Raw genomic sequence first — 14,970 nt, forward strand, 5'->3', positions numbered from 1 at the left:
AAAAAAAAAAAAAAAAAAAAAAAAAAAAGACAAAAACAAAAACAAAAAAAGAGAAAGGAGTAAGAAGAGACTGAGAATTTGTGAGAAAATGTCAAATACATTATGTGAGCAATGAGCAATGTGATGGAGAATTGGGCAAAGGATAGTATAAATGTTGAGTAGCAATGAAACTAGAAAACATGCTTGGCTAATATTAAGCATGAATTTATACCAGGCTCAAAAGGTTTTATGATTATGTGTGTACAATGCCTGCTCTCCAGTCCCAAAGCATAAAGACAGAGAGTAGACAATGAGGGTTAGCAAGGAAAGGGACAAGAGGCTTTTGAATCTAGGATGCTAGGAAAACGGTCACAGTACGTAATTGGGCTCAGGCTGGCCAGTTAAATGAAGAGATTTTAAATAAAATGATATAGTTTAGGACCCTCATAAGCTCTCTCTAGATTGTCTCTAGCTCTTATGAACTTACCTTTTAATTTATTTATAACTTCTTAACTCCTTAATGAAATACTATATGTCTCCTAAAACCATCCTCATTCAAATTTCCTGGACGGTAAACTATGTTGCCAGTTGCTTCTGAAATCCTTCAATAATAATTGCTCCATTTACCTTAGTAGCTACTCAATAGATATAACATTTATCAAATGTTAATTGTGATAAACTTTAAAATTGCTTTATGTGCACATATACCTATAAACATTAATTTCTGCTTTTTAGCCAATAGGAAAAGATCATGCAAAATTAACTAGCTTTAATCAAATAAACATCTATAATTGTATAACTGAATTTATACTTTCCACAAATACCCAAAAGCCACACTGTCATCAATAGCCTCACCTCTTTACAAGAACTAAATATAGATTATTATCACTGATACTAAGACTGCTGGCAATGAGTGTGCTTATACAGTAAAGTATTATCAGAAATTACAAGATTATAACCAATTCAGCTCTGCTAAGTCAGTTCTTAGTAGCTGATCTTAGCTCTACTAAGGCTGTCAATTTGCAGGAACAAATTAATCTGGTTCTTCAAACCTTTGTACCAAAATATAAAACCCGAGTTGGGAAAACTGCGACAGATGAACCCACATCCTGCAGCCAAGCCTGGATTATTTCTATTGCCAGGGACACCATGTACATTAGAAAAAGCTAAAAATAATCAAAGAAAATGTATGTCATTTAGTCCAAGTTGGCCATAGAATCAAGGCCTTAAAATAGCTTTGAAAGCTCAGAAGGTCTGGACAGATGTGGAGACAATATTAAATACAATATCAGAAGTGTTTCAAAGGATAGGCTAATAACTGTAAAGTACTAGTTCTTAGGATTATTTCTGTCCCAGTACACCTAAGGGAAACAGCACACTCCACTAAGTGTTTAGCTCACTGAAAGTGGTCATACTCAACCACCTTTCACTACAAGAAACTAGTGCAAATAATAAAGAAATAAATACAGTTTCTAGAATCCACATGATAAAATAAAAAAATACTATATACAGACCTCATCCAGGGTCTCTTCAGACTTGGTTTCTTTGGGTTTATCTTCATTAAGCTTCACATTTTTTACTTGCTCAGACACTTTACTTATACTTTCAGTACCCTTAAAACGCTGTAAGGAAAATGTTCTAACATCATACTCAGGACAGGCTAAAACCAAGGAGCAACATCAAGATTTTCAGCCTCTCAATTAAATGAACATCTGCATAATAAATACAGGTTGTATAACACAATTGTGAATAAATGGTCTAAGGAAACAAAGAACAAAGAAATAATTTTGTTCATAATTTATTTTTAAACAATAAATTATTACCCTCAAACCAGCTTACAATATAAATTCTGAAATGAGAACCATGACCTTAGAAAGGCCAATGCATACCCAGAGATATAAACACTATTCAAATAACTCCTAAAGATTTTTTTCCTCTGGAAGATATTCATTTCATAGTAAACATATATGGGAGAATGTCTTAAAATTTATTTTTGTAAAGGCTCAGCCTAAATCTAAATCAGACTTTAAATTCATTAGTGAAATGGAAACTTATTTTCTGTATAACATTTAATATATATAATGACAAAATACATTTAATATACACCATATGCTAAAGTAATATGGTAATACCACTGATCTAATGAATTTATAACTTCAGTGGCCTTAAGAATTTGTTGTCTCAATTTAAGCCATAAAATCCAGACCCTTTGAAAATACTGAAACATTCTGCCATACTGCAGATTAGCCTTGCTAGATTTGACAGCCTGTCCACTTACGATAATAGTTCAGAAAAATTACAGGTGGAAAAGCTCTAACACATTCAGCAAATAAATGCATTTTAAACATCTTTTTTGGAAATAAAATTTCAAAAGTGATGTTCTGTGAACAGAATCTAACAATACTCACCTTAGTTTCAAAAAGATGGTTATAGGCTGTAACCAAGTGGTCCTTGTTAGCTGTCTTGGCCACATTTTTAATGTTTCCTAATAATTTATGTTCTGCAAGAAACTATAAGGAAAAAAGCTGGGTAATCAAGATAACTTCTCCGGAGTAAGAAGTGTCTAAAATTAGAAAATGACCCTTTTATGTTAGCAGTTGTGTTTTCAACAGTACTAGTATTGAAGAAGAAATAAACTCTATAGTTTATACTCTACTTCATTATAAAAAAAATGTAAGATAGAGTTTTTTTAAATTGGGTATTTATAAGAATTCGTCACAAGACTGGAACTGCAGTGTTATGTACTGAACACAGTGGTTCATCCTAACCTTTTTCCTGTCAACACTCACGAAAAATAACATTTATACAGTAAGTATACTGTGGTGACTTGAGTCAGTTGCTCACTGCAGGAGGATACTTGGATGCAGTCCTTGAGAGTCTCCAGCCAGGTTGGGCATAGCTATCCTGAGGCATTTGTAACCCATTCCTAGCAGACTAGGAAGAGTCACTGTTACACACGCATGTAACATAGATATGTTGAGATTGCTATGCTTAACGTTATATATATAATTGCTAAGTGTATGGGCTGTGGAGTCATATTATCTAGGTTAAAATCCTAGCTGACTGGGCTGGGCACGGTGGCTCATGCCTGTAATCCCAGCATTTTGGGAGGCAGAAGCAGGCAGATCATCTGAGGTCAGGAGTTTTGAGACCAGCCTGGCCAATGTGAGTGACAAAACCCTATCTCTACTAAAAATACAAAAATTAGCCGGCCATGGTGGTGCATGCCTGTAGTCCCAGCTCAGGAGGCTGAAGCAGAACTGCTTGAACCTGGGAGGCGAAGGCTGCAGTGAGCCGAGATTGTGCCACTGCACTCCAGCCTAGGTGACAGAGCAAGACTCTGTCTCAAAAAAAAAAAAAAAAAAAAAAAAAAAAAAAAAATCCTAGCTGTCTGACACTAGACAGAGGACTAAGCTTGTCTGAAGACTCAGCCTCCATATCTGTAGTGGAAGATTAATAACCACGTCTACATCAAAGAGTTGATATAAGGATAAAGTGCAAAAACCCATTTAATGCATTTAGCATAGAGCCTGTCACACAGTAAGAACTTAATAAATATTGGAATTATGATTAATACTGTATTTAATAACTCAAGGTAATAGCAGAATTCCTTTTCTCTCAAATATAAGACTGCTAAGATGGCAGAGGGACACTAAAACACTACTGCTGAAATAGCAAGTTGCAATATATCTTTATCTCAAAATCACGTAATTGTGAGGATTTCCATAACTTCTTTGTGGCCTTATTTTATTCTGCTTCTTTTTCTGCCTTGTGGTCCTTGCCTAATTCCTAATTTTGTTACCTTCTCAAAGTTGTCCTTTGGCATCTTCTAAGCTTTTGATAAAGCAGTTAACATTATTAGCAGTCAATAGCTAACACTATCACTATTGTTTTTTTTTTTTTCTTTTGCTTTTTCTTTCAAAGATATGTTCTAAATAACAGCTGATGGGGAAAGGAGACAAAGTTGATTAAACGGAAGTAATCAGTTACCTTTAGCACGCTGGTGGTTTTTTGTTAAAAGATTCCAGAAAATACCCAAAGCATAAAAGCATAAACATCTCTTTGATATGATTAATAAAATAATTATTGTCAAGTATAGGTCTAAGTGTTAATGATCACTGGAGATTATTATTATTATTATTTTTTGAGACAGAGTCTAGCTCTGTCGCCCAGGCTGGAGTGCAGTGGCCCAATCTCGGCTCACTGCAACCTCCACCTCTTGGGGTGAAACGATTCTCCTGCCTCAGCCTCCCGAATGGCTGGGATTAGAGGTGCCCGCCACCAGGCCCAGCTAATTTTTTTGTATTTTTAGTGGAACTTAGGTTTCACCACGTTGGCCAGGCTGGTCTTGAATGCCTGGCCTCATATGATTTGCCCACTTTGGCCTCTGAAAGTGCTAGGATTACAGGAACCAGCCACCACGCACGGCCGAGACTATGCATTTAAAAGATTAATATGTTATAAAACCATTTTGATAATCCAAGTCTGTTAAAATTGTTCCATGTGGTCCAGTTTTACATACGATTTCACATGGCATTATTTGTTTCATAAGAATATGATGGATGAAGTACATGACTAAGGTATTATTAAATGTTAATATGTCTATTCTGAAATACGAATTGGCTTAAGAGAAAATAGTTCCATTAAAATGGGTTAAGATTCCCGACGCCTGTTCTTTCTTTTTCACCCTTGTACCTCCAAACATTGCGAGTAGTTCTTGTCACAGATGTTGTATTAACATCTGCTAATCTAAGATGCGGATGCCAGGATAATGATTCAGGAAGAAGGAACTGAAGTTGGAGAGTTCTTGTATCTCCCCGTCATGACGGCCGCCCAAAATGAAAATAAAATATAAGCTTCTCAAAATAACCCAGAAACAGTGGCTCAAGCCTGTAATCTCAGCACTTTGGGAGGCCGAGGCGGGCGGATCACAAGGTCAGGAGATCGAGACCTTCCTGACTGACACGGTGAAACCCCGTCTCTATTAAAAGTACAAAAGATTAACCTGGCGTGGTGACACGCGCCTGTAGTGCCAGCTACTGGGGAGGCAGAGGCAGGAGAATGGTTTGAATTCGGGAGGCGGAGGTTGCAGTGAGCCGAGATCGCGACACTGCACTCCAGCCGAGGCGACACAGACTCCGTCTCAAACAAACAAAAAATCCAGAAACAAATTTTCTAAATGAAAAGTTTAGAATTTTAAAAATTGTATAGAAAACACAAGCAGGCTGCCGCTTGTAAGAGAATGCTGCGTGCACAACTATTCCAGCAATTCAAGAGATGCCTGAATGATCTTAACTTCCAAAGGAAAAACAAATGTGACAAAAATAACTTGACTATAGACGGATGGTTAAGATGGAGACTATGCTGACAAATGGAGAGCGTACAGTATAAAGAATTCCAAATAAATTTTAGTCTGTTTATGACAGACCACCGCACAAGAGAAATGTGAATGTAGCTCTCTCAAAGTATAAAGGTGAAAAGGTCATTTAAAGGGTCGATATGTTAAAACAAAACTTTAGCCACAACCTACGGATTTTTAAAAATCACACGCATTAATGTTCTGTATCTAGTAAATTGTTAAGCAAGTTGGATGCACCGTTCCCACAGAAATCTTCACGTCCCTTCCCATTTCCCTAGTAGCCGGCGCCCCACTCCCAGGAGTCTCATCCACACCACTATTCCTCGGCCTCCCCGCCCTTAACCCAGTATCTTCGGATTCCTATTTTTCTGTCCTCCACCCCCACTGAAGGATCCCAATGAGATTCTAACTCTACAATTGTAGCCTGTGTGCTCCAATAAATAAGGCTGCTCCCCTGCCCCAGCAGGGCACGACCGAGGGGAGGGAGCGAGGCCCAAAGCACACCCTGAGCCGCTCCGGCCTTCCCGGCCACCGGCCGCGGGAAGACGAGGGCGGGGGCACAGAGGAATACGGAATGTATGGGCATCTCCAGGGGGGTGAGGCGTCCCTCAGCCGCACCAGCCCGGCCGCCCCTACGCCTCCGGTACCGAATCTGAACCGTGTTCCTGCAGAAACTTGATAATGTCCTTCTTGGGCAGCTGCTCACTGCGCAGCTGCTCCACGGTCCACGCCCGCTGTGGAACAGCCGCCGCCATCTTCCCCCGCTGCCTCCGCTTTACTGAGCCAGCCCGCCGCAGTTCGGCATCGCCCCGCCCCCTAGGGCGGGGCGTGACCACTCACGGAGGTCGAGGGGCGGGCCACTGCGCTAGCAGTCGGGATTGGGGCTTGTCTTTGAGTGACGTCAAGGATGTGCTATGAGGGCTTCTTTGTTGAGTCCGGGTTAAAAAACCTACCGCGGTCGTCTCTGCAGTAGGCTGTGTTGAAGACCGCTAGCGATTTTCGATTCTGAGTTAGATCCCTTGTGAAGAGACCTCTGAGGGTAGCGACATTTATCAACCATTACCCACATGTATTACCTACGGCAGCTATGCCTTTAAAGTTCAGTCTATAACCTGTTAAAACAGCATTCAGGCTCCTTTTTTCGTTTTATCTAGTTCTAGCCTAAAAATTCACACCTAAACTGCTTCAGTCCTTGTCGATCCGAAAATCCATATCCCATCATCTCACCTTTAAAGATCACACAACTGAAACTTAAATACAAACTGCCCATCCCCTCCCCCCCATACAAATACGAGGAAGTTTGTCCAAAACGAAGTTCAGAAACTTGAACAAATAAACAATTTATAAAGAAGCTGCACTCAGGATGCCACTTGCTGATGAGAATGAGATTATTAATGCTCGTAACTCTGTGATGTATATTTTTTCTCAGTACACGAGGAAACAAATTTGCAGAGGTTACTCAAAGTCAGGTTTAGAGAGAAGTCAGGAATTGTTTGAGATAGAAATCTTTGTTAGAGTGGAATAATTGCAGACCGACATTTATTATAATTCTATCTATAATAAAGATTTAATAGTTGAACATTAGGACTCCTTACTTAAAAAAATCTAGGCTGACTCTGGGCATGTTGCCTATGAGTTAGCTCTGCTATGCAAGGAGCATTAAAAAATAAAAAATTCTGACGAATAGCTGGACCAGACCACGTTCACGTCCCTTTAAACAATGAAAATATTAAAATAATGGGTTGCCATTCCTTGCACGGTGAAAAAGAGACTTGGCATTTTGTTTTCTCAGCCCAGATAGAGATATAAGACAAATTATTCCATCTACACACTTTTGCTTTTCACCTTATATTCTGATTTAAAAGTACAAGGAATGAAGCACATTAGACGCTCAATAACATTAAGTTCACAAACTGATGGGTATCCCATTGTCCCAGGGTATATATTTTATAATAAATCTCTATTATAACATTTTAAGTGATTTAATCACGTTAGCAATGACGCCCAGCCATCTAATCATTGGAAACGGAAGTTAAATTTTGAGTTTGTTAAAACAAAACAAAACACCGGAAGCGCACAGGGGACCATATTTAGAGTAACGCCTTAATGGTGCGCATGAGTCTCCGGGAGGGCTGCGAAGGTTTCCGGGAAGCCAGCCAATGATATTCCCAACGCAAACTTAGTGGCGGCATTTTCTACTGGATAAATTGGCCTTAGTCCCGCCTTCTCGTTGCAGAGTTTTGTGCGAAGGAAACCGATGGGGATCGGAACCGTAGCGGTTGAGCTGCAGCTGCTACGGCTATCTGACCGAAGCCTTCGGTGGTTGTCGGCCTAATGAGCGGACGGCAAAGAACGCTTTTTCAGACGTGGGGCTCAAGTATCTGCCGATCATCTGGGGCTCCGGGTTGTAGCTCCGGAACTGAGCGACCTCAGAGCCCTGGCAGCTCCAAGGCGCCTTTGTCGGTAGCAGCGGAGGCTCAGCTGGAGTCGGACGATGATGTGTTGCTTGTCGCAGCGTACGAGGCTGAGCGGCAGTTGTGTCTAGAGAATGGCGGGTTCTGCACCTCCGCAGGCGCCCTGTGGATTTACCCTACCAATTGCCCAGTGCGGGACTACCAGCTGCACATCTCCCGGGCTGCTCTGTTCTGCAACACGCTGGTGTGTCTACCCACCGGACTGGGAAAGACCTTTATTGCCGCCGTGGTCATGTACAATTTCTACCGCTGGTTCCCTTCAGGAAAGGTGGTCTTCATGGCCCCAACGAAACCCTTGGTGACACAGCAGATCGAGGCTTGCTACCAGGTGATGGGTATCCCGCAATCCCACATGGCCGAAATGACAGGTATCTTAGACTGGACTACTTTTGAAGTAAGAGCTGGGTCCCCAGGGGAAAACATGCGTTTTGGTGGAAATAGAGTTAAAGGAATTCCTGACCCATGTGGAATAGTTCCCAAGCTAGTATATGTGCATCTTATGCCCTCTCTCTTAAAACATTCTCTACTTGTGGCAAGCCCAACACTGATGAATAGGGTTGCTTTATTCAATCTTCAGAGAATACCTGTAGCTTCTCATGGTATTTTGAAGCTATTATGTGTGTATACCCCATAGGTAACTGAACATGGTGTTTCCTGGCATTCTTTCTGAAAAAGATTTCTCAGTTGAAGAATTTGCCTCTCTTCAAATATTATGCCATTTTGTAGGACTTTTCTAAAGATAATTTGGTTGTAGTCCTAGATAAGTGCCAGCTTTGATATTTGGACCACACCAGAACTTTAAAATGTAGCATTCCGATGAATTGTCAAATTGTTTTTCTCTTTATATTACCAAAGCATGTTTGCATTCTGAAAAGGCCAGACTATATTTTATAGATAACAGTCTGAAGTTTAGAATGTAGAATGTCACTTTTATTTTCAGGGTCTACACAAGCTTTCACCAGGAAGGAAATATGGTGCAGTAAGAGAGTCCTTTTTCTTACACCTCAGGTCATGGTAAATGACCTTTCTAGAGGAGCTTGTCCCGCTGCTGAAATAAAGTGTTTAGTTATTGATGAAGCTCATAAAGCTCTCGGAAACTATGCCTATTGCCAGGTAATAATTTTGTAAAACGGTATTTTGTAGTGTAACTGTACTGTTAAAAGAGTATTTTGGCGAATAGTTACTAGTGGGATGGAAGTTATTGACAATATTATAAAAAGCCTTTACGTCTATTAATCTCAGAACAGATGGTGATAAAGAATATCTGTACTTTCTGTCATCCATTCAAATCAGTGTCTCCACTGCCTTTTGCTGTTATTGTTGTTTTCTTTTTCTTTTTTAAGACTAACCAGATAATTAGCGTCAGATGTAGATCATAAGAGCCTAGTCATGGTCGGGACAGTGATCTAAAATAGGATATGAATGGAGTTTTGAAATTAATAAAGATTGGTAGTGGATATGCGGTGTCTTTACTTGGCGGCTAGGTAAAGTAATGACATGATGTATGCCACATACCTAACACAGTGCCTTCCAGTTGAGTACTCCAGGAATATAAAATAAGATGAAGTAGTGTGATGTGGTTGTAAACATCATTCATATCTTTGCACTGAATGAAATGGACTCTCTGTTTCCCTCTTCTATTAAGGGGGACCCTGCCTCTTCTACTTAAGGGCCAGGTCATTAATATTTTATGCTTAACAGTTTGAAAACCTTTGTAGGCCATAGTGGATAAAGGTGGTGGGGACTCATTAAAAAATATTTAGCTGGGATAACCCTTAAGATCTGAAAGAGATTAGAGAGAAGAAGGCTAAAGACAGGGTATCTAATGAGGGGTAGAAGGGATGTAGGATGACTTCCAGATTTCTGACTTGAAAAACTGTGAAGACTGTGAGTTCTGAATGGAGAGCAGGTTTAGGGAACGTGGAAAGATGGTTTAGATGTGTTGAGTTTGAGGTGTCTATGAGGAATTCAGCTGTAGATATTCATTAGGTGATATTGATAGAAGTATGGATCTTGCTGGAGAGTTCTGAGGTAGAGATACAGATTTGGAAATTATAAACATATAGATGGTAGTTAAAACTATAGTAGCTGGTGATGATAGGAGGAGATTATAGAGCAAGAATATAAGAGGGAAAAGGTAGGGAAAGTTAATTTCATTTAGGGCAAAGACATGAATTTCACTGCCAGTTTTTGAATTTGTATAGTCATTTCTTTGGGGACTGTAAATGTTATTTTATTATATCTCTGTATTAGGGATAATTGTCCTCTTTTTTAATAGTTGATCTTCCTAATTATATTCAGGAAATGAATATAATATATTTTCCACTTATTTGTTTCATTCCAAATTAAATTAATACACAGCATGTTAAAAATTTCCACCTGAGAGGGGCATTTAAAAACTTTTAGCTTGAGGCCAGGAGTTTGAGATCAGCCTGGGCAACATAGTGAGACCCTATGTCTAAAAAAATGAAGTGAAATAATAAAACACTTAAAAAATATTTTTTGATTCCAACTGTATGGAATACGTTTTGAAGATTTAGCTGGTAATTATTTTATTTTCAAAACATTTCTAGGCATTAGATTATTTTTTTAACAGCAAGGCTTTATGAATACAATAAAACATGCATTGACTTCATTAATAACCAGACAGCCCTGACAGCTTACACTACATTGAATATTCCAGATATATATTCCAATAGGTACACCTGCTCCATGAAGCACACACCACCATTTCCTCTTCTACAAGATGCTTGAGAATTCCGCCTGAAAAGAAGTAATGTATTTGGCTTACTTTTCATGTATAATAGTTCTGGAAGGCATATTGATACGTGTGCCATGTAACAAAAAATGATTTCACTCAAAACTGCCTCACAATCTGAAAGAACACTTTGAATTTTGGCTATCATACAAAACAGATTTTAAAAGCATCAATCCAGTAAGCTATCTTTTGTCTTCCTTCACTGCACTCATGACTTTTCAAAATCTTTCTATGATATGTAAGGACCATCACTTCTAGCATTAAGCTAAACTGAAAATGGTCACTAGGGATATTTTGTCTTGCATCAGTTTTTAATTATAATTTTACTTGTTTCTGAAGAATAATAAGTATAATGTTATGTCTTCATATGCAATCTGTACCATATTTTTAAAAACTCTATAAATAATATCAGTATTAATCAAGATTCAGTGTTAGTCTCATTGAATTTGTTTTTGTCTTGGGTTGAACCTGGAGTGATTTTTGAATAATCTGGTTTTATTGTTTAATCCTTTGTTTAATTTGGGAACTATGGTATACTGAGAGCTATTCCTGCAAATCAGTCTACTTTGGAAGTGTATTTTCCTCTATATTGGGGCTTCACGTGAAGTGGTATTTGGGAATCTGGCAGATTATCAGTATTAATCATACTAGAAATGGGTGTTGAGTTCAAACCAGAAAGTGCAGATGGTGATTTGGTACTACCGAGGAAATGTTTTAGAATTTAAAAAGATACTTACCTTTTAAAAATTACCTCAAATGACTATATTTTTTAATGAATACACTTAATTTATATATTGTGAGCTGGGCGCAGTGGCTTGAACCTGTAATCCCAGCGCTTTGGAAGGCCAATGCCAGGGATCACTTGAAGTCAGGAGTTCAAGACCAGCCTGGGCAACATAGGGTGACCCTGCCTCTACAAAAAGTGAAAAAATTAGCCAGGCCTGCTGGCACATACCTTTAGCCCCAGCTGCTTGGGAGACCAAGGCAGTAGGATCACTTGAGCACCAGAGTTTGAGGCTGCAGTGAGCTATGATGGATGTCATCACTGTGCTCCAGCCTGGGCGACAGAGTAAGACCCTGTCTGTATTTTTTTTTTTTTAATTGTGAGTTTTCCATAAAATCTAACTTAAAAAAATCTTTCACAAAATTTCAAATTGCTATTTAAAATTTTGCTCAGTTTTATCTATTAAAGTTTAATCTTTTTTTTTTTTTTTTTTGAGGACGCAGTGCTTGCTCTGCATCGCTCAGGCTGGCAGTGCACAGTGGGCCGGATTCTCAGCGCTCCACTGCAAGCTCCGGAGTCCGGGGTTTACGGCAGGTTCCTTCCTGCCTCAGCCTCCCGAGGCCGTAGCTCGGGCAGTTGTATAGGCGCCCGCGCCACTCGCCCGGCTAGGGTGTTTTTTTATTTCTTTAGTAGAGACGGCGGTTTCACCGGGGTAGGCAGGGATGTCTCGATCTCCGCTGACCTCGGTGAACTCGCCCGTCGCGGCTCCCAAATGCTGGGGATTTTAGCGGCTTGAGCCCCTGGCGCTGCCGGGTTTATCTTAATCTGTCAAGTGTGCATATGGATGTAACTGTAAGGCAGAACTGTGGCCCAGACAATGGAAACTGAACTTTCTTCCTCTTCTATTTGACCTTAAAGCAGCCCTTTGAGTTTTTTTTTTCTTTTGTAGAGACCGGGTTTCACCATGTTGCCCAGGCTGATCTTGAACTCTTGAGTCAAAGTGATCCGCCCCGCTTGGCCTCCCAAAAGTGTTGGGATTACAAGCATGAGCCACCGTGCCCAGCCCCTTTGAGTATTTTGATTTGCCTCTGTATTTGGCTTTGATGTTGCAGTTTTTTCTGTAGAAGAAGCTGTACTGTGTTCTTGATCAGCATAGAGAATAAACCTAAATCATTTGCTCTTCAGATAACATAACTGGTGGTGGTTCACTCACTAGACCATCAATATACTGATTAAGGAATAATGATAAGGGACCATGTATAATAGGTAGTTTAACAGAACCACTGTTATTTTTGCATTGAACAGATGAAACTAAAGAACTTTTTTTTTTTCTTAAGGTTGTAAGAGAACTAGTCAAATATACAAATCACTTTAGAATCTTGGCTCTAAGTGCCACACCAGGTAGTGATATAAAGGTAAGTAAAATGTTTTTCCATTTATTACAGTTAAGAAAATAAAGCTTTTGGCCAGGTGCAGTGGGTCACACCTGTAATCCTAGTGCTTTGGGAGGTGGAGGTGGGAGGATCACTTGAGGCCAGGAATTCCAGACCAGCCTGGGCAACATGGTGAGACCTATCTCTACAAAAAATTTAAAAAATATTGGAGCATGGTGGCACACATCTGTAGTCCCAGCTACTCCAGAGGCTGAGTCAGGTAGATAGCTTGAGCTTAGGAGATCGAGGCTGTAGTTAGCTATGATCACCACTGTGCTGCCGCCTTGGTGACGGAGCAAGACCCGTAATCCCAGCACTTTGGGAGGCCAAGGCGGGCAGATCACAAAGTCAGGAGATGGAGACCATCCTGGCTAACACGGTGAAACCCCGTCTCTACTAAAAATACAAAAAATTAGCCGGGCGTGGTGGCGGGCACCTGTAGTCCCAGCTACTCAGGAGGCTGAGGCAGGAGAATGGCGTGAACCTGGGAGGCGGAGCTTGCAGTGAGCAGAGATCGAGCCACTGTACACCAGCCCGGGGGCAGAGCGAGGCTCCTTCTCAAAAATAAATAAATAAATAAATAAATAAATAATCCAAATCGTATGGGGCCAGATCAGTTTTCCATTGTAGTATTTATCTAGTTTGACATGAGAACTACAACATTTCCTGCAACCTGCCTAGCTTTTTTTCAGTGGTTGTAGGACTCCCCTCCTCTCCCCTCTTCCCTCCCATCCCCTCCCCTCCGTTCTGCTCCATTCTCCTCCCCGCTCCCCCTCCCCGGTCGTTTCCCCTTCCCCTTTCCCTTCACTTTTCCTTCGCTTACCTTCGCCTCCTTTCCTTTCCTTTCTTTCTTTCTTTTTTTTTTTGACGGAGTTTCGCTGTTGTTACCCAGGCTGGAGTAGAATGGCATGACCTTGGCTCACTGCAACCTCCGCCTCCCAGATTCAAGCGATTCTCCTACCTCACCCTCCTGAGTAGCTGGGATTACAGGTGTCCACCACCACCACGCCTGGCTAATTTTTGTATTTTTAGTAGACACGGGATTTCACCATGTTGGCCAGCTGGTCTCCAACTCCAGACCTCAGGTGATCTGCCCGCCTCAGCCTCCCAAAGTGCTGGGATTACAGGTGTGAGCCACTACGCTGAGCCCAGGAGTTTCATTAAATTAGTAGTTTTCAGACTTCAGTGTGCATAAGAATCCCTAAAACCTGTTAAAATGCAGATATTTTAAATAGTAAAATGATTTTAAAAGTTGTTACCGTTTTCAGTTTTTTAAAGTTTTATGTTGAAATAACTTTAGATTTCCAGAAAAATTAAAGAAATTGAAGTCTTTTTTTGGTCCTCTCCCATCTTCCCCTAATGTTAACGTATCATATAATGATAATAAAATTATCAAAGCCAGAAAATTGGCAGTGGTATACCAGTAACTAATCTGCAGATCTTGTCTGAATTTTGCCAGTTTTCCCACTGATGTACTTTTCTGCTGTGATCTCACATTGTGTTGTCATGGCTTATTAGTCCCTTCTAATCTGTGATGGTTCCTCTTTTTTCTTTTCTTTTTTTTTTTTTTTTTTTGAGACGAAGTCTCACACCGTTGCCTGAGCTGGAGTGCAATGGCATGATCTCAGCTCACTGCAACCTCCACCTCCCGGGTTCAAGCGATTCCCCTGCCTCAGCCTCCCGGGTAGCTGGGATTACAGGCGTCTGCCACCACGCCTGGCTACTTTTTTGTATTTTTAGTAGAGATGAGGTTTCACTATGTTGGCCAGGCTGGTCTCGAATTTCTGACCTTGAGATCCACCCGCCCCGGCCTCCCAAAGTGCTGTGATTACAGGTGTGAGCCACTGCGCCCGCACGGTTCCTCTTTTTCCTTGTTTTCCATGGCCTTGATGCTTTTGAAGAGTAGGTGCCAGGTCTTTTGTAGAATATCCCTCAATTTGGATTAGTCTGATGTTTTCTCATGATGTGGTGGCGTTATGCATTTGCTAACAATAATCCAGAAGTGATGCTGTACCTTTCTCAGCATATCCTATCAGGGAATACATGACGTTGGTTTGCCTTTTTACTTGTATTGTTAATCTTGACTTGGTTAAGATGATGTCTTCTTGGTTTCTTCGTTGTAAAATTACTGTTACTCCCTTTGTAATTAATAACTATCTTGTGGGGGAAATACTTTGAGACTATGTAAATAATCCTGTTTTAGCATCCGATGTTGGTTCTTGGCTTGCAGCAATTATTGTTGT

The 14,970-nt window shown here is 40.4% G+C and overlaps 2 protein-coding genes across 2 annotated transcripts in view; one reads left to right on the forward strand and one right to left on the reverse strand.

Moving 5' to 3' along the window:
• FKBP3 (FKBP prolyl isomerase 3) overlaps positions 1-6,188 on the reverse strand; it is a 19,507-nt gene extending 13,319 nt beyond the window's left edge. The window contains 3 exon segments of the mRNA XM_017884192.1: positions 1,494-1,601; positions 2,388-2,489; positions 5,986-6,188. Coding sequence (XP_017739681.1) covers positions 1,494-1,601; positions 2,388-2,489; positions 5,986-6,093 — 318 coding nt within the window. The 5' untranslated portion in view covers positions 6,094-6,188.
• A 1,104-nt stretch (positions 6,189-7,292) lies between these two features.
• FANCM (FA complementation group M) overlaps positions 7,293-14,970 on the forward strand; it is an 80,076-nt gene continuing 72,398 nt past the window's right edge. Inside the window, 3 exon segments of the mRNA XM_017884178.1 lie at positions 7,293-8,180; positions 8,753-8,925; positions 12,632-12,709. Coding sequence (XP_017739667.1) covers positions 7,673-8,180; positions 8,753-8,925; positions 12,632-12,709 — 759 coding nt within the window. The 5' untranslated portion in view covers positions 7,293-7,672.

The sequence above is a fragment of the Rhinopithecus bieti genome, unplaced genomic scaffold (genome assembly GCF_001698545.2).
Source record: "Rhinopithecus bieti isolate Rb0 unplaced genomic scaffold, ASM169854v2 scaffold_14876, whole genome shotgun sequence".
Lineage (NCBI taxonomy): Eukaryota > Metazoa > Chordata > Mammalia > Primates > Cercopithecidae > Rhinopithecus > Rhinopithecus bieti.